Raw genomic sequence first — 12,509 nt, forward strand, 5'->3', positions numbered from 1 at the left:
CTAGGCTAGGAATCCTGGGATTTTCCTTCTACCATTTCACTGCCCGCTGGGGGAGAATTAACACCACTCTGAATTCTTTACTGATTCAATCATTTTCTTCCAGTTCATTAATTCTTCTTTTAGGTTGATACAGGGCACAGTTAAGAAGTGGGGCAGCAAAACATTATAATGAAATAATATCCTTGCTTGTCTTTTCTACTAACATCACCAGCTCTTCTCACTTTCAGTGGCTGCAGGAGAGGGAAAAGCAGGCACTGATAGCATTTTCCAGCATTTTCCAGTCAGTTTTGAGCACTGTCTGCTTGAGAGAGGTGGAACATTTTGGGAACGGAGAGGGAGAGGAGGGGCCAAACGTTTTGAAACTTAACAGATACAAGAATTTGTAATTGCTTGAATACAGTCCCCAACCCATCCTGGAGCTGGCCATGAGTCTGGCTTAGCCAAACAAACTCACATCAATTAGTGTCAGCTCCCTCTGCGCATCGTTAGGCTCCGTGCACAGTTTGTTTAAGGGAACCAGTGACACTTTTTCATACACATCTTGTGCTGGAACGGCTCTGTTTAACTAAGATGTCATCTTGCCTAATTTGCCTGAAATCAAATCTATCCCAGCTGAATGAGAGGGCTGAAATTTAGATAATACTTGGTGTTTCTGTGTTTTTCATCTTTGCAGTACATACTAATTAATAAATTGCAGGGGGAGGGGGAGCCAGTCCCTTAGAAGTGAGGAGGATCATATTTTGCATGCAGTAGACACTGTTTTCCAGCCTCTGCCTTCCCCAAACCCCCTGAGGCTCTGCAATTCCCCCTTAGCTCTCCTTCCCTCCTGAAAACAAACAGAAAGGGAAGAATGGGTAATTTCTGCTCTGCTCTCCAGACAAAACTCCCACCTTCCGAGGGGTCGAGTCTCCTTGCTCTCCGCCCGTGCTTGGAGTTGTTGTGCACGAACATGTTGTCAGACACTGCCAGCACGTGCCCATCCACGTTCACTGTTGTCGATAGCACCACCTGGATATTTAGAAAGAAAAGGAAAAAACAGACAGGTAAAGAATTTATTCGAAATTCAGCTTGTTAAGGATTAATAATTCTGTTCTAAACCCTTTTGTTTTGTAAAATGGCAGCACACCCTGAGGGGGTTTACAAGAAGGGGAGAAAATATTTTCAGCCTTCATTCAATGCATTAATTGCATTTAACACATGTGGGCTATATAGAAGCCTCACTCTATAGTGACAGAGCTCCTGCAGTATGGAAACTCCATGAAAACAGGACCTAATTCCATTCCTGGTTTTGACATGTGAGTGCATGGTGCCTCCTGAAAAATCATCTAAGCCTGAGCACCCCAAACCAAGCAGCAGGTTTTAAACCTCAGCCTCCATGACTGGGCTCCAATTTGAATTCTTAGAAGAAGTAACTGTATATGTTAATTAACCCACTTTAGTTTTTACAGTATCCAAAGCTCTAAATCCCATCAATCCAGAAACATGTGTGACTTCAAGCCACAGACTTTTGGGAAAAACAAACAGCATTTTAACTCCTGAAAGAAGATGCCCTCAGATTGAGTGGTTTTGACTATTAGTTGGTGTAAATAAGCTTAATTCCATCCCAGTGCCACACCTACAGCCATGGAAAGTCAAACCCTGGATGTGTTCATGGATTTTTACTGCCTCAGCTGTCACAGCCGAGGTAAGAGGATGTCAAGCTCTAATTGTTGATAAAACTCTGTTCAGCACAGAGCAGGAGAGACCTTGCCCCCGCCAGGCTTAGGAGAGCTTAAAGAATACTTTCTTTCTTGAGACGAATCTAATTCATTCCAAAAGGCTCTTGTCATCCTGTACTCTTATACTTCTCAAGCATTCTTGTCACAGAATGTGTTGCTTTTGTGTGCCAACTGATTTCCTCATTCCCATTAGGGTGGGGTGTGACTCCATCCAAAGGGAACGTTTCCCGCATGACATAGCTGAGCCCACTCAGATGCACTTCATTATTTTCCCTTAAACAATGGAAATAAATTTTAGTCTCTCACTGGCCAGCCCAGAGCACACTGTGGCAAAGGGGAATAGGCCTGAATTATTCCAGTGTCTGAAATATTTACGACAAGTGTTTAAATTGCAACCAAATGTAAAAAAAAAAAAAGTGTGTCTTGTATATACAGTTACAGTATGGAATAGAGACATCTCTGAGCTCACTTACACAAGTGGGATAAACACACCCACGTGCTCCCAGGAAGGGAGAGCAGAGGCAGCCTTTAAGTGTTCACACATAGAACAGAATTATGGAATGTCCTGAGTGGAAAAGGGACCCACTGGGATCATCCAGTTCCGCTCCTGGCCCTGCACAGGCACCCCAAAATCCCACCCTGAAGCATTGTCCCAATGCTCCTGGAGCTTTGGCAGCCTCCGTGCCCATTCCCTGAGCAGCCTGGGCAGTGCCAGCACCCTCTGGGGGAAGAACCTTTCCCAAAATCCAGCCTGAGCCTCCTGGCACAGCTCCAGCCGTTCCCCAGGTCCTGTCCCTGTCCCAGAGCAGAGGTCAGTGTTGGAATCACCGTTTGGGTTGTGCACAAGACAAGAGCCACATTTTGGGAGGAGATGTAGAGACCCCCACAGCAATGGCAAAGTATGAACCAGCCCAGAAGACAAGAGCTGAGCATCTTCTGCTCCCTGAGCCAGCAGGAATGGAAGATGCACTCCTAGACCTCAGTCCGTGTGAGGTTCCATTTTTATCCACCTCTCCCAGTCATGACAGGACAGCCAGAGCCACTTGGCCTGTTGCAGTCTGGGACCCAGAGTGAATAAACACCGTGTTCTCGTGGGCAGAATGAGATGCAAAGTTTAGACCTGGAGCGGAACCTTCTCAAAGTCTGGGGCCTTTTTTGCTGTAACCTGAATTTCAGCAGAGATCTTGGTCATTGCTGCACCACCACCACCCAACTCCTCATCCATAGTGTGGAGAAAGGACAGGTGAGATCGTGGACCTCAAAATGACTGAACTTCTTCACTTTGCCCCAGCCATTCCCTGTTGCCTGATGGAGATCACAATTGTTTTATTCTGGAGATTAAAAACCAATGTTTTATGGATAAAAGGAGGAGGAATGTGCATTCCACCATGGTCTCTAACTCCCAGGCCCTTCCCTTTCACAAGCCAACTGCTTTCCCCCAGTGAGTATTTCCTGGGTCATGAAGGGTGACCCTTTCCATCTGGAATCAATCAGTCAACTCCTGACAACTTCCTGAAACACCTCACTCCATTTCCTGTTCTCTCCCCCTTCCCGCTTTTCCCCTGGTTTGCTTCACTCTTCAAAACTGCAGGCCACAGCAGCTTAATGTTAGAGGGTCAGACACAGTTAGACTCCAAAACACTACACAAGAACACCTTTGACCTTCAAAAATCTTTACATCTTAGCTAAACAAATCAAGGTCAACATTTCTTACCATTACCTTGTTAACCATTTCTATGCATTTTTGCCAATACTCTCCTGAACATGTATTTATCAGCAACACTTGTTCTCCCAACATAGTAAAACAGTCCAAGCCCCTTTATAAAAAAACCTGTATTTAGTGCTGATGAAAGGTGATGTGCAAACTTCCCTGGAGATTTAAATTCTGACTTTTGCCCACAGTGCTGGCAAATGTCTCTGGTGAGTTTTTCTTTTCCTGCCCTGATGGCACCACTTCTTGCCTATGATAATTTGGCTTCTTTGCCTGTTCTCAGTGGAGAATCTTTTACCTAACACCATTTGCTAAGGCAAAATTTAATCCAAAGGGAATGATCTGAGAACAAAAAAATAGGTCAGGTAGGCCATGGATTCTGATAATTGAGTCTGAGGGCCAAATTTTGGGCACAGCCATCATAAAAACTACAGGTTTTGTGCCACCCAAAAGCTGGACCAAACTGTCACCTCTGCTGGGGTTTCAGAGGACAGCAAGCAAGAAAGAAAGAGAGAGGGCAATGTGTTATTACTTCATCCTTCCAAACACAGATCCCATCTCCCTCAGAACACTGGGGGAATTACAGGATTCTAAGCTGTTTTCACACTCCTCAAGGTTCTCCCTGCCAATCTGCAAAGGTCTTCTTATCAGCTGAGAGACCACAGCCAAAAGCAGTGATTCCCCAGCAGTCCTGGGGAGATGCCAGAGCCATATCTCCACATTATTTTTGTTTCCTAGGTGCATTTCTGTAATGCAGTCCTTGCTCAGAACCCACGGGGAGGGTTCACCTCCTGTGACATCCAGGCAAAGTGTCTTAAGCACATTAAACTCGGCTCCTCTGAGCTGCACTGCCTCTCCTTCGCCTCCCTCCCAGCTCAGGGGGTTGTGTTTCTTTACAAACCCTCACCTGGGTACTACACATTTCCCTCCCCCAACTATGTTATATCAGTATTTTTATATTCTAAAGTGTGCTGCTCTTCAAATCACAGATATGCAAATCCATTCACATCCCCAGATATAAAATCTGTATCAGTCACAAACACCTATTTAGACATATGGTACAAACATTCCAGGGCATACAGGCATTTACTTACATGTAACATATCTCATCACTGTGTAAATGATCTCTCTCAAAAAAATTCCTGTTACCATTCCAAGTGTAGAAAAAATTCTTTATGACATTGTACATCTGGAAACAATATTGCATTCCTGATGCACTTTCCCTTATAACTCTCTAGTCACAGCACCATGTTATTTTAACTTTAAAAAATAATAAAAAAAACCAACCAAAAATGCTATGAGGATTTTAAAACATAGTAATTTTTTATTATTGTTATTATTTTATTATTAGTATTAGTATTTTCCAGCTGAGTGGAAGGAAAGATGTCAGGCCTCATCCTTCTGCCTGGACTTGGACAGGGCTCCCATTGATGTCAACAGGAATTTTGGTTGAGGGAGTAACACAGGAGGAGAGCCTGGATGTGATGGGTTTGCTTCAGAGTTGGATGAGGAATAGGATAAACAATGTGGAAAATGCCAGCGGCCTCACTCTGCTCAAAACTTCCATGGAATTCTTTGGGAAATCCTCTCCAGCACGCTGAGCCTGCAAAGTGGGGGCTGACAGGGCAAACTGGGCACTTGGCCTTCACCCCAGGGAATCTGGAGGTTTTTGGGACACTGGGGTTGGGCTCCACTCCTGGGCCATGGACACCTCATCTCCTGCTGTTATCCACAGCCAAACCACGGAGCCGCTTCCATGTAATCCTATACAACCATTTCCACCTTTGCTTTTGACACCCTTCTTGTTTTAAAGCCTGGGGGTGAGGAAATTTATGGTTTACAGCCTAAATTTAGTCTGTTTATACTTAGCATTAGCTTTAAAATTATTATTTCCCTTCCTGACCTACCTGAGGGTAATTCTAGAGAGCAGTTCCAGCTCTCCTCAGTGCAAGGATTTGAGCCAAGCTCTTCTCCAGCCCCTGTCCCCTTAATGACCCATTCCTGCACCTATTCCAATGTCATTTTGCTCTCTTCTGACTGTAGTTAATGCAGTGTATTGTACCCAAACAAGAAATCAGAGGGGCCCAATGCAACAAATCCCTCTCCTTTCTGCTGCCAGTGTGAGACAGAGTGGATCTCATCTGTGGTTTGTTTTTAATGGATGACACATCACTCTGGGAACTCTCTTTCCCCATGGATATTTGGCCTTCAGATCTGAGCACATTAAGCTCCTTGAGTACTTTTTCTTTTGCAGCTGAGTCAGTCCTTCCCTTACTCACACAGAATCTAAAATAACCTCACCTTTTATTGGGTCAGTCAGTACCTGATTAAGAGATCTGCCCCCTGCAGTAACAGCCCAGGCTCTGCTGACACCAGCTGCATTTGTTTTGCAATCTATACCTGGGAAATCAGTGCCCCAAAATGATTATTCCATGTAGGATTCAGCTCCAGCAGAGTTCAGTGATCCCTCTCTGTATCCCAGCCTGACCATGGGGGTCTGTGGCACATTCCTTCCTGATTCCTTCCCATTTAGAGCAGTTCTGTTTTATCCTTGCCATCCTTTTTGCTTCCTATGGCCTACATTCCTAACTCCCAATATCATCCCACCCCTCTCAATCATTTTCCATTTCCCTGAGTGACACAGACCCCTCGGAGCTCTGGATTAGGGTGAGCTGGGTGAAACCCCAGCCCCAGCCAGCTTTGCTCACGTGTCTGATGATGAACTGATCCAACCACTCCGAGGTCAGGAAGGAAACCTCCCCAGGGATGCACCTTGTTATTTTTCCTTTCTCTTCCTCCCTAGAGCATCCAGAGGAGGTGGGAGTACCTGCCAGAAAACATTCCATGCCATGTTTTCTGCTGAAAACAGAGGGCAATCACTGACCTTTCTCTTTTTGCTCCTAGAAAACGACATTGGCTCAAAGCTGACCACTGTTACTACCAATTTCTGCTGCCTCGTAGCCCTCCTTGGCACTACAGGACCTGTTTAATCACTCTGCTCCTGCAGGAAGCAGAATTCCCAATCAACAGGAGCCTAATGTGTGAGCACCAGGGCTCAGCTGAAGCATTCCAGCTGAAGAGCCTCATCTCAATTCCACAGAATTATCGTCCCCCTTTACACACCGGTCGTTACCATTAAAGGATCATTGGGCTTCCATCAAGTTCTTCAGGAGAATTCCTCATTAAATGGAGGGCATAGTTTTTATTTTTTTATTTTAAGTTCCATTCCTGGGAGAATCCCTCGCTGAGAACACAGCCCTGCCTAACAATACCTGCATAAACTCAATTTGCAGAGGAGCTGAACTTAAACCTTTTGTTTGAATAAGTGATTTTAGGATGATTTTTGCCTCAGCTTTCCACCCACCAGCTTTATTTGGAAATATTTTAATTGATGAATAACCAGTATTTGCTTCAGTTGAATTCACAGGGACATATTGCTCCATCTCTCTGGGTTTTGGGCAGCCATCAAGTAACTATGAAAGTATCCCTTAGTTCTAGAAATATTCCCTTTTCTTTAGTTCTAGAAAGATTCACTTTCCCTGCTTTAGCCACTGACAGACATTGAGGTAGTAATTCACAATAAAATCATTTTCCTACAGGGGAAAAAACCTCACTAAAGTAATGATCACACATTTCTTAACTTCTGATGTAAAACATGGTTTTCAACAGCACAAAACCATTGCATTTGGTTAAAAAAAAAAGAAAAAGAAAGGAAGGCAAGAGAATTTAATTGTATTTCTGAAGCTCTTCTTAATATCAAAGCAAACTTCCAATAATCAACAGGATCTCAAAGCAGCTGGTGTTGTTCTCCAAACTAAAGAATTAAAATAAAGAAACCCCAACTCTTCAGGCATCTGGAGCTGCATTAAATTTACAACTCGGTGTTAATGTAACCTTTCCTCCCCTTTCTCTCCCCACCCCCGTTTTTTTTAGCAATACACTTGAAACCTAACATTTAATTTATCTTAATATATAGTATGAAATATCTAAATCTTGTGATGGCTCAGGGAGTGAGGCTGGGGCTGGGCTTGGACACTGGATCCATGGCTCAGGGAGTGAGGCTGGGGCTGGGCTTGGACACTGGATCCCAGTGCCCTGGAATTTTGGGGAAGAGCCAAACCAAGGCCGAACTGTGCAGCTTCACACCCATCTCTAATCAGAAGCATTAGCTTGACACTTTTCCAGTCATGAGTAACCATCGCTCTGTGCTGGAAAACTCAGTAGGATGCATTTTAAAGTACTATTTCCACATCTTTTAATTTGTATTTGTGTCTCATCAACAAAGCCTTGGGTTTGGGCTTCCATTCAGGCTCCTCTAAAGGGCAAAAATGGTGTTGGAGGAGACCCTTTCAGGCCCAGGTTTCAGTAGTGATTAAATGATGGAAGGATTTTCTCTGCTGTTTTGTTTAATAACCACAGAAGTATCCTGATGTCTCCTGGAGATTTGACAAGCACTACTCCACTGAAAATGAAAATATTTGGCTATGCAGAAGAACACAGATAGGAATTAAAATGCCCTTAGATGAGCATTGCTGCAGAATTCTGTTTGCATAAGGGAAGTGAAGTGCTTGGAAATGTCTGGAAAAGGAGGGGCTTAATAACAACAGCTGTACAAATAATTTATTGGGGAAAGACCAGCAGAGGTCTTAGATATGGCCCAAGACTGAAACAAAATGAATTAAATCATGAAATGAATAAACCACTCTGCTTTACTGTGGTTTTTGACCCTGCTTTTCCTCTGCTCACAAGTTCCTGCACTGGCAGGATGGACAACTATCCCTTCAAACCTAACAGACAACTGTTCCTTGCTTTGCCTGGTGAATATATTAACAATTAAAATGAAAATTAACATGTCCAAAGTGTGAAAACAGACGTCTAATATTTTAAAGCAATTTTTTTTCCCCCCTGCTTTTGACTTTCAGGGTTGCTGACCAACCACGTTCAGCAAGCAGCAGGCAAAAAGAATTAATCAAAATTTTAAAACAGGAAAATCAACAAACCCTCCGAAAAATCAACCAAAAATAAGTGTCCAGAAGCTATTGGAACATTCAAGAACACTCTTAAATTTGGTTATGTTGAGAGAAGTAATGATGCTACCCTTAGAAAGCAGGAGGCAGACAGAAACAAGCTGTCTTTGCCTATTGGCCTTGCTGCTCATCACGGCTAATTTGCTTTGGAACACGAAGTTTTGTTATACCCAAGGTGTCAAATTTTAGCAATTTGAGCCACTTTTTGTATCTTTTTTTGTCCACACTGACCTCTGCAGCCCAGAACAAAGCTCACCAATGCACGTGTCCAACTTTGAAGGAGCCTTAATGAAGATCCTGCTCTCACTCAAAACCTCAAGAGTTCTGCAATTTGTCTCAGAGGTTTGGGTTCTGTAACCGTGAGAAAAGGTTGGTGTTTTGGGGAGGGCTGATAAAAAGCAAAGTGAACTTAGTGGTTTTAAAGGCTGATCTTGATTAATTTGGGGGCCTGAACTGAATTCTCCCACTGAGACTCAAACGGGATGAGCTCCCATGGAACAAAAGTGCAGGAGGAGTTGAAGTTATCCCAGAGAAGCAGAGCCCTGGAGTCTCTCTCGGCTGTTTTCCCAGCTTGGCTTGCTCAGGGGCAGAAAACCCAGCTGAGGAGTTTATCCCAGCTCGCTTTTCTCAATAAAGCGCTGATTTTGGTGCAGAGATCAAAAGCAAGGCCAGGCTCTCTCCCATACAGGAGAGCTGCCAGGTGGATGGGCTGAGGAATGCAGGAATTCCATCCGCATCCATGTGATCCTGCAGGATTTGGTTCAGTTTCCCTGTTCAAGGTTTCCCTGGACACCTGAGGCTGGTGGGCTCTGTCACATCCCCCTTTGGCTGAGGTAACACCAAGAATAATGCTGAGACCAAAAAAAGTTGGCTCTGAACTCCCCCTGCAGCTCAGCATCTGATGGAAATCAAGGATTTGAGGATTTTTTTTGGGAGCAGCCAGCATGGGTTTGAAATCAGAGCAGAATTCCTCCAACATTCCGCTGTTTTGGGGTCCAGAATTTCTCTTTTGGCAGTTCAAAACAATATTCTGTGTATTATGGCAGCGCCTCAGGTCCCCAGGTGTTAATCAGGAGAGCCCTGGGCACGATTTTTTACAAACTCAGAACAAACCCCCCCAAAATAAAGACTATTTATGTTTCCTGACATTTCACAATCAGCTCTTCTCGCTGGCTCCAAGAGCCAACAAGATGTGTTTACATGCTGTAAAAGAGGGGTTTTTTTCCTCCTTTCCTGATTTTTTAGCATTCTTGGCAGATGATAAGTAATTGCTGGGTTTTTTCTTTATGAAAATTGCCACTTGAAAAAAACCTCAGTATAAATTCCCTAACAAAGAGCACCTCTTTTTTTTCCCTCATGTCTTATCACCTCTAAAAAACACAGAGTGAAAAAGTCACTGCAGTCTCTTTAAACTACTGGTGAAAAAAATTAGGTTGGTCAGGAATTTCTCTTTAAATTTCTTTGTGCTCCAAACAGAAAGCTAATAAATATATTTTTTTATTTTTTTGCCTGCATTTCTTTAATTTCTCTGAGCTTTCAGAAGCTTTTGTTTTGCAGGATTTCTCGTAAAGTTGAAACATTTTTTTTAATTATTGAATTTTTCGTTGCTAGCAGAAGCGGAAGAAAAAGAAAAAAATCACTTTTTCTATGAGAACACGTTTTGCTGGGTAGTCTGAAGTAACTCTGTAAACTCCTGTGGAGTTTTAACTCCCTTTATAAATGAGGAAACATGCAAATGAACACGAAACATGAAATATAAAGCAATGCAGCATCAAGTACCAAACCTATGGATGTCACCTTCCCATGTCAAGGATCTACAGGAAAACCACACAACACTCAGTGAGCTAAAATCCAATTTTTGTTAGAGATGCAAGACACGATAATATGTGAGTATTATTATTATTGAGACACAATAAGATGTGAGTGAAGGCACAATAACGGGAACAGGCAGCATTTTCAAGGGTGGTCCTGGGTTCCATCAGTGAATTTTGGAGGCTCTGGCTGATGGATTTGCTCTCCTGGATCAATACTATGGAGTTTCACCAGGGTAAGCAGCCCCATGTGGAGTCAGAGATGAGAAAGAAATCAGCTCTTCTCCTCTCCCCACTGCCACACTCTACCTGCTCGGTGTTTCTGAGCTGGAATTCACAATCCATCAGCCACGGGGCCGATGGAAGCAGTGGCAGATTTCACTGCCAGGCAGCTGGGTCAGGGTCCCACGGGGCTTGTTGCTTTTGCTGTGAGATCTTAAAGTGACCAGCACTATTTTGGCTTCTTGGTTTGTTGTTTTGTTATTTTTTTTTTCAAGAAGCTGAAGGGAGGATGTGAGAGTGTTAGAAAGCAAAAAAATAATAGGGAAAGAGGTAGGGAATGAGGAGGTTGCTTGTGTAGCACGTACAGAGCTACTTTGAAAAATTCTGAGGCATCTAAATATCACAAGCACAATCCCTGCTGTGGGCAGCTGTATGTGTGAGCGCTTTGCCCGAGGGTGTCAAATCAAATATCCACTGCTGGTTGGTACAGCACAGCACTTCCCCCTGGGGACTCAGGGTGGAAAAAGAGGGAAGGAAAACAAAACAAAACAAAAAAAAAGGTGGAGGGGGGGAAGGTTTAAACACAACAAATGGAGAAAAACTTTAACACTGATACGGCTTTTCATAGATTGTCATAGTGTTTATTTGGAATGATGTAGGAAAGAGGAGATGGGGAAGGAAAAGGAGAACAGAGGCAGAGAGGTTAATGCTGAGCCTTGTAAGACTTACCTGGAACCGTCTCATATCTCTCGGGTTTCCTGCTGTTTTCAAGCAATTCTGATTGCACTTGAGAAAAAATTTGAGGAAGAATCTGGAAAGATAAAGAGCTACGTCACTTCTATTAACCACAGCAAAAGGTGTTGCTATATTCTGGTTTAAAATGTACATGAAGTGATTTGTGTGATGGTGGCTCTTACAGAGCTACGAGAATTTGTCAAAACACAGACAAACCAAACTCTAATAAACAGAATCTACAAAAGCCAGCCGGCAAAGTATAACCAGTGTGACAGAAATCCACCGTGGTGTAAGTGAACAAACATAATTCCTCTGATCTACACCCACTCCCTCTCCGCAGGTTTGACCACACAATTTTAGACTCTTCCTTTATCTCTCCCTCACATTCAAGGTTTTTCTTTGGCTGTCTGGAGGGATTTCCCATGAAACAATATAGAGGGATAATAGTATTGTGGAAACCACAAAACCAACAGGGCAACTCCGAGACAGATAAGCCTTGGAACGACTTGGAATGTATGAAAAACCCAGGAGCAAACACAGCTCAGAGGAGAATCTGATGAGGTTTCATCCTGATGATGGCTTTTTCTGATGAAGATTCCAGTCGCTAACGCAGAGGAGCAGAACTGCCAAAAGCCCAGATTATTCCTACCTAGATTTTGAGGGAGGATAAGGAAAACATGAGCTCAAGTGAAACATGACAGCTCACGCTGTCCGAGCAGATAAACCCATTAATATCCCACAAAGTTCTCGTGCCAATTATTTTTGCCCTGTCACATACACCCATCTTCATATGGTTTATTATTCTGTAGAGTTTTGCTTGTCCATGTACCCCAGGTGCATCTCCACCCTGTTTGGTGACTCACCCAATGCTGCATGGACATTTTACAGTTTAGAAATATTAAGCAGGAATTTTCCCCTAAGCTGTTCCACCAAATTTTGTCTTGCACCCACGGAGGAAAGGATTCACCCCTTTGTTTTCTGAACGAATCCAGACATTTCAGAGGTAAAGAAACTGTGTGAAAAGCCACAGTGGTTGGATTAAAAACAAAACAAACAAGTCTTCAAAATTCAGGAATAAGCAAGAAATTTTTTGCAAGTGAAATTATTCTTGCTTATTATCTTACTATGCACTCTGTTGCAAGTGAAAATATCTCTGTGATTCTTATTTCTGTTTCTGTTTGTCAGACAAGATGTGTTTAACCGCAACAATTATAATTAAAAAAATAAATCAAAGACTTTGAGATAGATTTAGAAGGAAAAAGATTCAGGTGCAAGAAAAAATAAA

At 43.1% G+C, this 12,509-nt stretch overlaps 1 protein-coding gene across 2 annotated transcripts in view; it reads right to left on the reverse strand.

Annotated features, from left to right (window-relative positions):
- Nucleotides 1–12,509, reverse strand: part of EBF2 (EBF transcription factor 2) — a 127,160-nt gene that overhangs the window by 17,156 nt on the left and 97,495 nt on the right. For both annotated transcript variants that reach the window (XM_005532235.3, XM_088068231.1), the window contains exons 8-9: nt 11,219–11,300; nt 891–1,008 (exon numbers count right to left, since the gene is read on the reverse strand). In XM_005532235.3, coding sequence (XP_005532292.1) covers nt 891–1,008; nt 11,219–11,300 — 200 coding nt within the window. The remainder of the gene's footprint in view (nt 1–890; nt 1,009–11,218; nt 11,301–12,509) is intronic.

Source organism: Pseudopodoces humilis, chromosome 30 (assembly GCF_049639895.1).
Source record: "Pseudopodoces humilis isolate 2021_Gansu_Grassland_sample_001 chromosome 30, ASM4963989v1, whole genome shotgun sequence".
Classification (NCBI taxonomy): Eukaryota; Metazoa; Chordata; class Aves; order Passeriformes; family Paridae; genus Pseudopodoces; species Pseudopodoces humilis.